Raw genomic sequence first — 14,804 nt, forward strand, 5'->3', positions numbered from 1 at the left:
CATCCACCACTCCTGCAGTAGACCTGCCCTTTGCTGAGGAAGGCCAGGTTCCCACACATCCACAGCTGGAGTTGGATGCCATGAACAAACTGATCCAGCTGGGGTGAGAACACCTGGTCAAACTTCTAGTCTAGGACTCAGCACAGGTTAAGAGAATAACATCCACCAGGCTTCTTAGACTTACTGAAGGTTGTAAGGTTACTGTCCAGATAAAATGAGACTCCATTTAGATGGTGTTTGACCTGGTGGTTAAGATGCTACATGGGATACTCCCATCTCATACCAGAGTGCCTGGGTCTTGAGTCCTGCCTGCATCCTGAAAGGCAACAGTTGATTCAGGACCAAGTAGTTGGGTCCCTGCTACCCATCTGGGACACTGAGTTGCTTTCTTTGATCATAGCTTTGACCTGGCCCAGCACTGGCTGTAGCAGGCATTTAGGAAGTGAATCAGCTTTGTCTCTTTCAAAATACACCCCCGTAACTAAAAAAGATTCTAACAAGTCTTTAAATCCCTCCTCCTCCATACTAAGTCACGCTGGGGAGGTGTATGATTTTTGAGGATATTAATTAGTTGACTGGCAAGGTTAAAACTTTAGGACCCAAAATGAAAGGTGTGAACCAAGTTGGTAAGTTACTGACAGAGAGGGTTAAATGAGAAGCCGTTCCTTACTGCAAAGGGGAATGGAGTTTCAGAACCTGACTGTGGTCGAGGGGTGTTCAGTAGCCAGGACCTGTGAGCAGGAGCTTCAGGGCAGCAACCTGAATGCAGGGCCTGGCCACCCGGGCCACCCTGCTCAGCTCTCCAGGCTCTGCTGGGAAACCTAGAGACCTGGGCTTTAGACCCAAGTGTAGTTGTGACAACTCCTAAAAATCTTAATCAGTCACACAGGACTTGGGTAACAGGACATTCCAAGTTGGATGCTAAGGTTTCCTCGGACAAGAAGTATCACACAGGAAAATATTGCACATCACTCCTTTATTACTCTGACCTGGAAAAAGGATTCAGTACAGTTATGCTCAGAATGAGGACTGGGCACACGTGGCAGGGCCAAGCAACTGGAAAACACGATTCAGAACCAGACAGCGAAAGTCACACTTGGACGTGATCAAGAGGCATCTCACTGCCACAAAACAGGCAGGGGAGGGATCCTAAGACGCAGCAGGGGGCGCTCCCACCCCTTAGAGGCCAGGCTCATCCCATACTGTGTGAGGAATGGCTGATTCTCTGGTGACCACACTGGGGACTATCTGAACCGCCACTAGGAACCCAGAAGGGCTTTTGTTTAGTATCAGTTTCTCACTCACACACACACACACACACACACTTTTGTAAAAGTAAATGCATCCCAAAGTTACTTCGGGCTTGATCCCAGCCTCTGGAGCCAGCTCCTCTGGGGTGAGGGAGGCAGTGGCGGTGGTGTTTTTAAATCCCCATGCAGTTACATTCACCTCCACTGGAATGACTGGAGCCCCGGGGGCAGTGACCTGACTGTGGAAGCCACAGGTCTGGCTCCCGGGAACACGGCAGACTCTCCTGCCTCTCCTCATTGGTCAGGTTTAGCATGGCTCATGGCTCCTCCCTCTCCCTACTCCAGCAGGCAAATAATGAATAGAGCACTATCAGACATGGGCGTTTTAACCTCTCTGTTGGAGAGAGGACCCTTTCCTCTGCTTGGACTGACAGCCCGTACCCCAGGGGTGCTGTCCTGACTAGATTGTGTGAAGAGAGTGGTGCAAGAGACAAAATAGCTAAAAGAAAAGCAGGAGCCACCAGTCCCCCCCTGCAGCTACAACCTAAGGTGTCTACAGAGGTGGTCAGTGTGACATGTGCAGGGGACAGGTGCAGAGGGATGGGCAGGCAGGGAGGGTGGTCCTGGGGGTTGTGGTCCGCCTGCTTGCCTTCACTTCTTGGCCTTGCCCTGGGCAGCCACAGCTTCCATGGCTTTGCGCACGGTCTCTTCATCCCCCAGGAACTGCATGGGCTTGATGGGCTTCAAGTTCTTGTCCAGTTCATAGACAATGGGGATACCAGTCGGCAGGTTCAGCTCCATGATGGCCTCTTCAGAGAGACCTGAAAACACCCACCATGATCAGCCATGAAAAGTGTAAATCCACATCACCCCCCTAGATTTACTGTTTATGCTGCAGGTGATAAAGGAATCTGGTAAGAATTAGAACACCCTTTCTGATCTTCATTAATAATTCTGAGCTGTAGTGTATTAACAGCTCCACTATGGAAGGAAAGGCCAACACTTATTTCTCAGCCACTAAACCAGGGGTGGAGAAACCTTAGTCTGCCAGGGGGCATTTGGATATTTATAACATTGGGGCTGGCGCTGTGGTGCAGCAGATTAACGCCCTGGCCTGAAGCGCCAGCATCCCATACGGGCTCCAGTTAACATCATCTGCAGCCAATCCCAAATTATGCATTTAGAAATTAGCCTGCCATAGATTTATTACATTTCAAGTCCCACCTCCAGTTGCCTTGGCAGGGCCAGATCAAATGATTTCACAGGTTTATACAGCCCATGGGCCAGACATATTCCCACTTCTACACCTCAAAAGCAAATAAGGAAAAAGCACAACATGGAGCACAACAAGGTGCAGAGAGGAGTATACCATAGGTCCCCTACCATGGGGATCTAGCAGCCCAGTGGAGGCAGCCAGTACCCATCTCGGACGTCCCAGATAACCTACACACCTGCCAAACCTTAGCATCAGGGCACAAGGCCCTATAAACTCCAGACACAGACAGATCCTGTGTGAGGCTGAGACCAGTTGTCACAGGAAGCTTTTATTAGCAGCTGCACTTGGCATTCCTAGTCCAGAGGTGGGCAAGCACCTCAACTTGACTGTGTATGGGACCACCTGGGGGTAGACGCCAACTCTGAGTCAGGCCTGGAGACGCCTCAGGGTCTGAGTCTGTCTCGACTGTCTCTAAGGCTACCAACACGTCCCTGGACGTCCAGGTCTGTCCAGGTCGCCTTCCTCCTAAGTCAGTCCCGGGTCAGAGGCAGCATTGTTCCAAATGTACATACCCTCCAGATGCTTGACAATGCCCCGAAGGCTGTTGCCGTGGGCCGCGATCAGTACCCGTTTGCCCTCCTTGATCTGGGGCACAATCTCTTCATTCCAGAAGGGCAGGGCTCTGGCTATAGTGTCCTTCAGGCTCTCACAGGAAGGCAGCTGATCCTCAGTGAGGTCCGCATACCTGCGATCCTAAGCCACGAGAAAACCCGGCGTCACCAATTACTCAGCGTTGTCTGTTAGCACATTCTCAATTCCCAAGGGTGGGTAAAGGTCTCGCCAGGGTCCAGAACACAGCTGAGGACTGTGTTCAAACCCCAGCTCCAGTCCCAATTCCAGTCTCCTGGTAACGCATACTCTAGGAGGCAAATGATGCCTAAAGTATGTGACACTTATGTGGGAGGCTCAGACTGAGTTCCCACTGCCTAGCTTCAGCCTTGCCAGGCCTGGCTGCTGCCAGCAACTGGGTATTGAACCACAGAATCGCAGATTATCTCTCTCTTTTATAAAAATTTTACCTAGCAGCTCTGACTCTAAGCCCAGAGGCTGGGTGCCATGGCAAGGGGCAAAGCTCCATTGTCCATACCTTACTGATGTTGCTGTAGAAGGGGTGGTCAGGCTCCATGGGGGGCGGGGGGACGTCATAGGATCGCCGCCAGATCTTCACCTGGGCCTCACCATGCTTGGCAGCAGTCTCTGCCTTATTGAGGCCGGTCAGACCCCCGTAGTGCCGCTCGTTGAGGCGCCAAGTCCTCACGACCGGCAGCCACATCTGGTCAATGGCATCCAGCACTGTCCAGAGGGTCCGGATGGCTCTTTTCTGCACCGAGGTGAAGCAGATGTCAAACTCATAGCCAGCGTCTGAAAATCACAAGTGCAAAGTGATAAGCTCATCAGATCTACTCTGTGCCAGAATTTTCTTGTATGTGGATCTCCTACATAGGTAATTCAACTGCAAGCCATTTGACCAGATATTTAATTCTTTTTTTTTTGGACAGGCAGAGTGGACAGTGAGAAAGACAGAGAGAAAGGCCTTCCTTTGCCGTTGGTTCACCCTCCAATGGCCGCCGCAGTAGGCGCGCTGCGGCCAGCGCACTGCGCCAATCCGATGGCAGGAGCCAGGTGCTTCTCCTGGTCTCCCATGGAGTGCAGGGCCCAAGCACTTGGGCCATCCTCCACTGCACTCCCTGGCCACAGCAGAGAGCTGGCCTGGAAGAGGGGCAACCGGGACAGGATCGGTGCCCCGACCGGGACTAGAACCCGGCGTGCCGGCGCCGCAAGGCAGAGGATTAGCCTAGTGAGCCGCGGCACCGGCAGTAGCTAACTTCTATAGCAAGCTTACCATCTGTCCCACACTGGGCCAAATATTTTATATGTTTTATTTAGTCTTCCTCATAGCAATCCTAGGAGACAATTCTTAAAAGCCATCTTACCAGATGAAGGAAAGAATTAAAGGATTACATAAACTAAAAGTCATTCAAAGACCCAACATTTTAAAAAGATTTATAAGTGAGAAAGCTAGAGTCATGGAGGGTGTGGGAGAGGGAGAGAGGGAGGGGGTAATCATCTACTCACTAGTTTACTCCCCAAATGGCCAGGGCAGGGCCAGGCCAAAGCCAGGAGTCTGGAACTTCATCTCCCACATGGGTGGCAGGAGCCCAAGCACTTGTGCCATCATCTGCTACTTTCCTAGGTTCATTAGCAGGAAACCGCATCAGAAATGGAGCAGCTGAGACTCAAATGCTAGAGCTGTAGGTGGTAGCTTAACCCGCTGTGCCACAATGCTGGCCCTCAAAAATCCAACTTTTTAGGCTGGCACCGTGGCTTAACAGGCTAATCCTCCGCCTTGCGGCGCCGGCACACCAGGTTCTAGTCCCGGTTGGGGCACCGGATTCTATCCCGGTTGCCCCTCTTCCAGGCCAGCTCTCTGCTGCGGTCCGGGAGGGCAGTGGAGGATGGCCCAAGTCCTTGGGCCCTGCACCCACATGGGAGACCAGGAGAAGCACCTGGCTCCTGGCTTCGGATCAGTGAGATGCGCCGTCCACAGCGGCCATTGGAGGGTGAACCAAAGGCAAAAAGGAAGACCTTTCTCTCTGTCTCTCTCTCTCACTATCCACTCTGCCTGTCAAAAAAAAAAAAAAAAAGAAATCGCTTCATCTTGAGGTTAGCAATGGTAATAAAATGTAGAGTGAGGGGCTGGTGCTGTGGTGTAGTGGGTAAAGCTACCACCTGCAGTGCTGGCATCCCATATGGGTGCCGGTTCAAGAACCAGCTGGCTCCACTTTTGACCCAGCTCTCTGCTATGGCCTGGGAAAGCAGAAGAGGATGGCCCAAGTGCTTGGGTCCCTGCATTCACGTGGGAGACCTGAAGGAAGCTCCTGGCTTCTGGCTTCGAGTAAGCCCAGCTCCGGCCATTGTGGCCACTTGGGGAGTGAACCAGCAGATGGAAGACTTCTCCCTCTGCCTCTGCCTCTCTGTAACTTTCAAAGAAATAAATAAATCTTAAAAAAAAAAAAGAGAGAAAGAAAAGAAAAGAAAGAAAGAAAAAGAAACTTTTCTAAAAAGTAGAGTGAATTTTTCTAGCAGTCATTCAACTGAGAACAAGAGTAGTTAAGAACTACACCAGTCCAGGAAGGAAGGGTTAATCACCAGGGAACACCAACCCCACCCGCAATCGTCGCAGAGCCTCAGGACAAGTCCTAGTAGCTTGGTTATGGTGGCCTCCCTAACCAGAAGAGGAGGAATGGCTCAAGGAAAGGCTGAGTCATGGGTAGTGATGCCCACGGCCCAAGCCTCAGCTCCCATGCTGAGCAGCCACAGGCTGTTTCATGGCACCGATTTCCACTCGCAGTGGGGCCTCTTTCTCTGGATACACAAGTCGTCCCCAGTGAGGAAAGCAGTTCCCTTAAGTACCATTACCAGAGAATGCTCAGGTGAGAGGCATAAAGCCTCTTGCCCATGAAACAAAAGGGCAGCCAGATGGACGCCATGGTGTGAATTCTATCCTCACCCCAGCATTAAGACTTGGTGGGGGCTGGCGCTGTGGCATAGCAGGTAAAGCCGCCGCCTCCGGTGCCAGCATCTCACACAGGCGCCAGTTTGAGCCCTGGCTACTCCACTTCCCATTCAGCTCTCTGCTGTAGCCTGGGAAAGCAGTAGAGGATGGCCCAAGTCCTTGGGGTCCTGCACCCACGTGGGAGACCCGGAAGATCCTGGCTCCTGGCTTCAGATTGGCACAGCACCAGCCATTGAGGAGGCCATTTGGGGAGTGAACCAGCAGATGAAAGACCTCCCTCTCTGCCTCTCTGTAACTGTACCTTTCAAATAAATAAATTTAAAAAAAAAAAGAAGAAAAAGAAAAGAAAAGAAACAGAGTCTGTTATTTTACAGACTGCAAGTTTAGCCACTCGCTCTGTTTTGGAGGACAGAGGCAATCGCTGTGTCCCGGGCTAGTCATCAGCAACCCACCAGACCCACACAGCACTTCCTGCCAGACAGCTAAAGAAAATGGCCTCCTTGACCAGTGCTTCCCTATCCTGGCCTCTCCCAGGGGCGTGGGGTCACCACGGGCCGTCCCAACGCACCCAGTCCTCTCCAGCAGGATGACACTGCCCAGCCTTCCCAAAGCTCCGCTTCATTTCCGAAGGATGTATGACGGCAAGAAGCCAGGGAAAGCGACCCGAGGCCGAACATCAGCCTCACCACCACGCATCAAGGACCCTTTCACGAAGCTGCTTCTCTGTTCAAAGTTAGAAGGCAGAAGGGCGGGGCAGGGAGCACTTCTTCAGTCCAGGAGCCTCCAAACCCAGAGGGAGGAGGGGCAGGCCTGATGGGCATTCTCTGTCACTTCCACCTTTGCCCCTCCGTGGCCAACAGCCCACAAGTTCCTCCACCCAGAACTGGGGCAAGGACACCGGACTGGGAAAAGGTATGACCTTGGACAAACCATCTTTCCAATCGTCACTGTAACCAACTAGAAGAGGAGGCCAGGGCGGGTTGGGGAGGAGGATAAAACCTGCTTCGTGGGGTTGTGGACAGGACCGACTCCATTCATTCATTCATTCACTCATTCCCATCTGTAAATGCGTTTCGAAGGCTACTTGGGAATGTGGCTGAACAGCAAAGCCCTACACAAGCACGTGGGGTTCGGGCAGTCCTGAAGCCCGTTAGGCCCCCCAGCGCACCACAACAGCCCACCGTGAGGGTCTGCAGCCGCCCCCAGGCTTGCGTACGGCCGCTCCAGGGGCCCCAACCTCGACCCACCCTTCTGGCCAAGGAGAACCTGAAATGGCCTGGCCACCAGAGGTGGCTCCATCCAGGGCGACGCGGCCCCGAGTCAGTAAATGGCCGGGTTAGAGGTGGAGGACTTCCCAGGCGACGTCGGCAGAGCGCACAGGGCGGCGGGGCGCCCGGCCCAGGTGCGCCCCGCGGCGCGGGCCCTCTCGTCCCGCTGCACGACCTTGGGCCGGCAGGCAGACTCCGCACCCGCGCCCACGCTCCCAGCAGCGCGCTGCCCGAGGCGCCGTCCCCGCACGCGGCCCGCCGCACCCCCCGCGGCCACGCCGTACCTCGCAGGGCCTGCCCGCCGCGCTTCGCCTCCTCGTGGCCCGCCGGGCTCAGGTCGGCATCATACCAGCCGCTGAAGCGGTTCTCCAGGTTCCAGGCGCTCTCGCCGTGCCGGATCAGCACCAGCTTGTAGGCGGCCATGGCGGCGAGACGGAGATGCGGCGCCGACTGGGGTTCGCTGAGATTCCGAAGTCGCAACCCGCCCCTCGGCCGCGCCTGCGCACTCGCGCTCCGCCGCCCGGCTCCCGCGCACTTTCTCTCCCAAATCTTTCCACTCTCCGGTGACGCCCCGCCGCCGCCCAGTGCGCGCATGCGCCCCCTCCTTCTGCGGCGGCCGCCGAGGGGAGGGGGCGCGCGCCGGCATGCCAGAGCGCATGCGTCCTCCGCCGCCGGCGCCGCGTCCGCCGCGGCAGTCACGGAGCGCACGTAAGCACGCGAAGGGTGGGGGCGTGCGAGCGGCGCGCGTGCAGCCGGGCGGCTTCCGCCTGGAAGACGGGCGCTTGCGTGTGAGCTGTCGTTCGGCTCCGCCGGATCCCCGTCCCATCCGTACAGTTTGGGTCACACACCTGTGGTCCACGCGTCACGCTCTCAACCTCAGTTTTAAGATGGGCATAGTAAGTTCTTACCTGCGTTACGGATGCAAGAAAAATGTCCTCGCGCCTGGGGGCTGCTTGATTGTGGCAGCCAAGGTTGACTAGAGGAATACGGGTAAAATAAATTAAATACTGTCTGCTTGAAGGGCCCCAGTAAAGGGTCGCGGTTGCTAGCTCCTCTCAGTGGGACACTGATCTTTGCTTAGGAACTGACTGACCCTGCGGATCGCAACGCGGGGCTGTTTGATCCCAGTTCTGGCCACAGCCCCTCGCAGGCCTCAGGTTAACGCTTCCAGGCTTCCAAAATCAGAGCAAACTTCAGGTCCCTTCAGACGTGCAGGGCGGGGTGAGATAGTTAAGTATCTGCTTATCTGAGCAGACTCCCTGGGGAGGTTTTATTTTTGATGTGCACTCAGAGAGCCTCTACTAGGGCCAGGCTTGTTATCACTGCAGACAATAACTCATTTAATCCTCATATCTTGAGCTATCATTTTCCCCACTTACAGATGAGGAAACAGGTACTTTGCCCAAGGCCACAGGAACGGGGCTCCCAAGCCCATGCTCTGCCCTAACTGGCTCTGTGGCCTGCACATTTCTGTTGTGCTGTAAGCACTAATCAGCCTTGAAGAAAGGGGAGGATTTGAGAAGAAGAGAAAAAGCAATTTGGGGACAACGTGACCCGAAACCCTTACAACTGGTTTGAAGATAAGTGGCAGTAATGGCTACTGTTTGTGAGACTTTAGTGTGCCAAGAGTAATTAAATTATTTTCTTAACCCTCCGGCAATCCATACAATGTGGGTACCGCAATAGCCCCATTCCATGGATGAGAAATACTGTGTGCAGAGTTGTTAGGTAGGTAGTCAGTTACGAGCTTATGTGTGTGTGACAGGCCTAAAGAGAAGACATCTATGTCCAGCATATGCATCTGCATCTCAGAGTCATCCCCATAATGTTTCAGGGGCAGCCTGGCCCTCGCATCCTGCCCCGCCCCCTTCTGCCTTCTACAATCTCCCAGGTGCAGCCTAGTATCTGCATCTCAAACACCCTGCTCCCTTCCTCTGGTCTGATAACATTTGCATCCATAAAGTCCTTTGTTTCAGACCTTCAAGAGAAGTTTTTCTATTTACATCCAAAAAGCCCTTTGTTCCAAGAGGAGCAGAGGTGGGAAAGCAAGACCCATCTCCTTAAAAACCCCCAGCCTCAACTGGACTGCGCGCTCAGCTCTCTGCATCTTTGCTGAGCCGCCCGCCTGGCCTGGTCAGGTGTAATCTCTCCACTCCTTCCTCCTCCCCAGTCTCTCAGGCTCTGTCTGGAGAGGTGCCCATCCGTCCTTACAGATGTCCCTTCCTAATAAACCTTGCTATTTTACCTCCCACTACTCTCCTACTCTCTGTCTCACGCCTGAATTCTTTCTTGCGCGAAGACAAGAACCCTGCAATTTCTCCGGTAACAGAGTCACAGCTAGGAAGTGGGAAGAAAGCCAGACTCCAACCCAGGAAGTCCAGCTGGCCTAAGGAGACATCTGGGTCCAGCATATGCATCTCAAAGTCATCCCGATAACGTTTCAGGGGCAGCCCAGTATCTACATCCTGCCCTGCCCCTCCCCTTCTACCCAGTAACCTGCCAGGGGGTGGTGGGGTCCCACCACTTCTGCCTGATAACCTTCCAGATGCAGCCCAGTATCTGCACTTCAAATATCCTTCTCTGATCCTGATGATCATGATCCTCCAGGGGGTCTTGCTCACCCTTCCTCTAACTGGGGTGGCGCCAGCCAGGCTTCCTCCTGTCTGATAACTTCAGGGGAAAAACTCAGATAGGAGCTTTTCTATTTACATCCAAGAAGTCCTTTGTTCCAAGAGGAGCAGAGGTGAGAAGACAAAGACCCATCCCCTTAAAAACCCTGGGCCTCTACCAGACTGCCCACTCAGCCCTCTGCCCCTCTGCTGAGTTGCCTGCCTGGCCCACCCAGGTGTACTCTCTCCACTCAACCATGTAACCCCGCTCTCCCCCAGTCTGAGCGACTGGGCACTCTCTCTCAGGTCCTGAATGGAGAGGTGCCCATCCGTTCTTACAGATGTACCTACCCTAATAAACCTTGCTATTTTACTTTCCACTACTCTCTGTCTCACGCCTGAATTCTTTCTTGTGTGAAGAACCCTGCCATTCACCGGTAACACAATGACTTGCTCAGCACTCTAACCATAGAACTCTGTCGTCCTCCTCGTCGGTAGCAGGAAAAAGATAGTTGGAAGACTAGAAAGCTGTTCAGACCTCAAAGCTGCTGTCTAAGACTCAGGACCCCAGGCTGTGCCCTCACAGGGCTCCTGGCCAAGCTCTGGGCCTGCCCTGCACAGAGGTGGGGGCCTTCTGAGAACACTCACTCAGGACGTCCCCTCTGTGGGCTCCTGCTGCTCCGTCACCCTTATCTGATGTGCAGGCTTTCCGGCATTAATCTTGACCTTTGAGCCTGGACTTTCTGTCCCTCTCTCTTGGTCCTAATTTGTACTCCCAGTCTAGCTCTTACTTACTGTGTCCCTCTGTGCTCCACCTGCTCTCAAGAAATTCAAGAAGGGGCCAGTGCTGTATCATAACAGGTAAAGCCACCCCTGCAGTGCTGGCATCCTATGTGGGCACCAGTTCAAGTCCTGGCTGCTCCACTTCCAATCCAGCTCCCTATTAGTGTACCCAGGAGAACAGCAGAAGATGGCCCAGGTCCTTGTGCTCCTGCACCCAAGTGAGAGACCTGGAAGAAGCTCCTGGCTCCTGGCTTTGGTCTGACCTGGCTCCGGCCATTGGAGCCACTTGGGGAGTAAACCAGGGGATGGAAGATCTTTCCTTCTCTCTCTGCAACTCTTTCAGATAAATAAATTTTTTTTCTTTTCTTTTTTTTTTTTTTTTTTTTTTTTTTTTTTTTTTGACAGGCAGAGTGGACAGTAGAGGGAGATAGAGAGAGAAAGGTCTTCCTTTTTGCCACTGGTTCACCCTCCAATGGCCGCCGCGGTAGCGCGCTGCGGCCGGTGCACCGCGCTGTTCCGATGGCAGGAGCCAGGTGCTTATCCTGGTCTCCCATGGGGTGCAGGGCCCAAGAACTTGGGCCATCCTCCACCGCACTCCCTGGCCACAGCAGAGAGCTGGCCTGGAAGAGGGGCAGCCGGGACAGGATCGGTGCCCCGACCGGGACTAGAACCCGGCGTGCCGGCGCCGCAAGGCGGAGGATTAGCCTGTTAAGCCACGGCGATAAATAAATTTTTTAAATATTTATTTTATTTATTTGAAAAACAGAGTTGCAGAGAGAGGTAGAGACAGAGAGAGAGGTCTTCCATCTGCTGGTTCACTCCCCAGATGGCCACAATAGCCAGAGCTGCGCTAATCTGAAGCCAGGAGCCAGGAGTTTCTTCCGGGTCTCCCACGTGAGTGCAGGGGCCCAAGGACTTAGGCCATCTTCTACTGCTTTCCCAGGCCAAAGCAGAGAGCTAGATTGAAAGACTAGAACAGGCGCCCATATGGGGTGCTGGCGCTTCAGGCCAGGGCTTTAACCTCCTGTGCCACAGCGCTAGCCCCAATAAATCTTAAAAAAAAAAAAAAAAAAGTGTGGAAAAAAAGAAGGCAGCAGGACTTAATGAAAGATGCCAATTCAGAGGTTTGAATCTGGGAAGAGGCGTTCAGGCCTCTCCTCCAGCGCCGTGCCTGGGAGGGGTGGCAGGTAACTGGCACTCTGGGCATCAGGCCAGCCCTGGGGAAGGAATTTTACTTCTTTCAGCAACCTCCTCTGCTTCCAGAAAGACTTCCTTCTCCTTGGAATTCCTTGGACAAACTCCAGTAACTTTGTACCTCGTTGATAGGATATTTACCTTGGGTCATCAGAGTTTGTTGTTGTTGTTTTGATGGGCAAAGTGGACAGTGAGAGAGAGAGACAGAGAGAAAGGTCTTCCTTTGCCGTTGGTTCACCCTCCAATGGCCACCGCAGCCAGCGCACTGCGCTGATCCGAAGCCAGGAGCCAGGCGCTTCTCCTGGTCTCCCATGGGGTGCAGGGCACAAGGACTTGGGCCATCCTCCACTGCACTCCTGGGCCACAGCAGAGAGCTGGCCTGGAAGAGGGGCAACCAGGACAGAATCCGGCGCCCCGACCGGGACTAGAACCCGGTGTGCCGGCGCCGCAAGGCGGAGGATTAGCCTATTGAGCCACGGCACTGGCTGTTGTTGTTACTTTTAATGATTTATTTATTTACTTCAAAGTCCGAGTCACACAGAGAATGAAGGAGAGGCAGAGAAAGAGAGAGAGAGGTCTTCCATCCACTGGTTCACTCAACAATCGGCTGCAATGGCTGGAGCTGCACCAATCCAAAGCCAGGGGCCAGGAGCTTCTTCCAGGTCTCCCAAGTGGGTGCAGGGACCCAAGGACTTGGGTCTTTTTCTGCTGGTTTCCCAGGCCACAGCAGAGAGCTGGATCAGAAGTGGAGCTGCCGGGACATGAACCGGCACCCATATGGGATGCCGGCACTGAAGGCAGTGGCTTTACCTGCTACGCCACAGCGCTGGCCCCAGCAGTTTTTTAATGCATGCATCAGATCTACTAGAGACTGGGGACTGCACTGGGGCCATGTCACACACCCACACGCCCATGCACTTAGCACAGTGCTCATGCCCTAGGCAGATGCCCTGGGTGATGCTCAGTGTTAGGGCTGGGAGAGACCTGGAAGATGCTCCACTGTGAGTCCCCACATCCTGCCGCTTCCAATTCCAGATGATGAAAGTGAGGCAAACCATTCAAAAGAACAGGAAGGTGAGAGACAAGATTTATCAGGTCAGAGGCGATCTCCAGGGAAGGGCCCCAAAGTCAGGGGAGAAAGACAGCTGCTGGCGTAGTGGTGCAGCGGGTAAAGCTGCCACTTGTGGCACTAGCATCCCACATGTGTGCCAGTTCGAGTCCCAGCTGCTCCATTTCCAATGCAGCTCCCTGCTAATGTGCCTGGGAATGCAGCAGAAGATGGCCCAAGGACTCAGGACCCTCACCCCTACGTGGGAGACCCGGGTGGAGTTCAGGCTCCTGGCTCAGCCTGACCCTGATCTAGCTGTTTAAGCCATTGGTTAAATGAACCAGCAGATGGAAGCACTCGCTCTGTCTCTCCACCACACCCAACCCTGTACCTGTTCCTCTCTCATAACTCTGCCTTTCAAATAAATAAATCAATCTAGAAAGAAAGATAGAAAGGAAGGAGGGAGGGAGGGAGGGAGGGAAGGAAGGAAGGAAGGAAGGAAAGGAGGGAGGGAGGGAAGGAGACAGCTGTCCAGAGCGATCAGGGTGGGGCGGTGAGGGTGGAGGGCACCTGTGATAAGGACCCTGAGAGCTTTGGCGCCCAAAGCCAGAATTCCAGAGCAGCAATAGGAATCCATTCAGCGTCTATCACAGCATCTTAAATCCGGGAAGAAACTTCAACCCTATAAAAAATAAGGTTTCCTAAATGCCTGTGACAGATAACAGTTTCACCCCCCGCCTTTTTTTTTTTTTTTTTTAATTACTCTTATCTCTGCTGAACACAAGACACAAAGACATTTGTCATTCCTGGGCTTTGGAAAGCCCTGGGCAGGTGCAGCAGAAAGTCCATAGTCCTGGAGACAAGCAGCTGGCAGGCTGTGACCCCAGCCAGAGTCCTCCTGTCTAGCATACTTCCCAGCACCCTCTTCCCCTCGAGGAGCCACCGCACAGCTCCTGGCGGGGGTTTGCTTCTTCCTCTGCCAGAAGGAAGCAACTGTGGCCAAATAAGTCTCTCTTGCTGCTTAGACCTTCGTGGCTCTCTGCTCCGTGTCCTTGTGGCAGTCACCCCAAGCCAGAGGCACTCAACACTGATGAACTTCAGGGTCCAGTGGTGTAGTGGGTATACCCACTGCCTGTAATGCCAGCATCCCATATGGCTGCCAATTCATGTCTCCACTGCCCCACTTCCTATCCAGCTCCCTGCTAATGGCTGGGAAAGCAGTAGAGGATGGCTTGGGCCCCTACCACCCACATGAGAGACTTGGAAGAAGCTCCTGGCTCCTGGCTTTGACGTGGCCCAGCCCTGGCCACTGCAGCCATCAGGGGCATGAACCAGTGGATGGAAGATCTCTGTCTCTCCCGCTCCCTCTCTCTTTGTAACTGTGACTTTCAAATAAAATAAATAAATAAATCTTTTTAGAAAATGATGAATTTGAATGAACGAAATCCAGAGGCCAGGCAACTGACCCAGCCATTAAGTTGCGGCTTGGGGCACGCACATACCATATCTGAGTGCCAGTTTCAAGTTCTGGCTCCTCAGCTTCCAATCCAGCTTCCTTAGAATGCGCACCCTGGGAGGGACTAAGTGATGGCTCAAGTACCTGGGTCCCTGCCACCCATGTGGCAAACCTGGATGGAGTTCCTGTCCCCTGGCTGCTGGTAGTCTGGCTCAGCTGTAGCAGTTACAGGCATGTGGGGAGTAAAACAGTGGATGGAAAATCCGTCTCTGTTTCTGCCTTCCAAATGCAATAAAAATAAATTAACAGATTTTTAAATCCAAGCCAGGAGCAGATATTGTAGCAATGCGGGTTAAGCCGCCACTTGAGACGCCCACATCCTATATCTCTGCTTCTCTGCTTC

At 53.6% G+C, this 14,804-nt stretch overlaps 1 protein-coding gene across 1 annotated transcript; it reads right to left on the bottom strand.

The window, feature by feature from the left end:
• Nucleotides 1–959: 959 nt before the first annotated feature.
• Nucleotides 960–7,798, bottom strand: PGAM1 (phosphoglycerate mutase 1). The gene is made up of 4 exons (XM_062214474.1): nucleotides 7,596–7,798; nucleotides 3,614–3,888; nucleotides 3,039–3,219; nucleotides 960–2,071 (listed from the first exon to the last, which is right to left on the bottom strand). The coding sequence occupies exons 1-4, from the start codon at nucleotides 7,732–7,734 to the stop codon at nucleotides 1,902–1,904; spliced, it is 765 nt and encodes a 254-aa protein (XP_062070458.1). The 5' UTR covers nucleotides 7,735–7,798; the 3' UTR covers nucleotides 960–1,901.
• Nucleotides 7,799–14,804: the final 7,006 nt, after the last annotated feature.

This window comes from Lepus europaeus, chromosome 17 (assembly GCF_033115175.1).
Source record: "Lepus europaeus isolate LE1 chromosome 17, mLepTim1.pri, whole genome shotgun sequence".
NCBI classification, from domain to species: domain Eukaryota; kingdom Metazoa; phylum Chordata; class Mammalia; order Lagomorpha; family Leporidae; genus Lepus; species Lepus europaeus.

Bases quoted from the DNA above. Each gene is read 5' to 3' on its own strand.
- PGAM1 (XM_062214474.1), bottom strand. From the start codon at position 7,734: ATGGCCGCCTACAAGCTGGTGCTGATCCGGCACGGCGAGAGCGCCTGG. The intron at 3,889-7,595 runs GTACGGCGTGGC...TGTGATTTTCAG, and splicing joins CGGCGGGCAGGCCCTGCGAG to ACGCTGGCTATGAGTTTGAC. The intron at 2,072-3,038 runs GTATGTACATTT...GGGTGTTTTCAG, and splicing joins CATTGTCAAGCATCTGGAGG to GTCTCTCTGAAGAGGCCATC.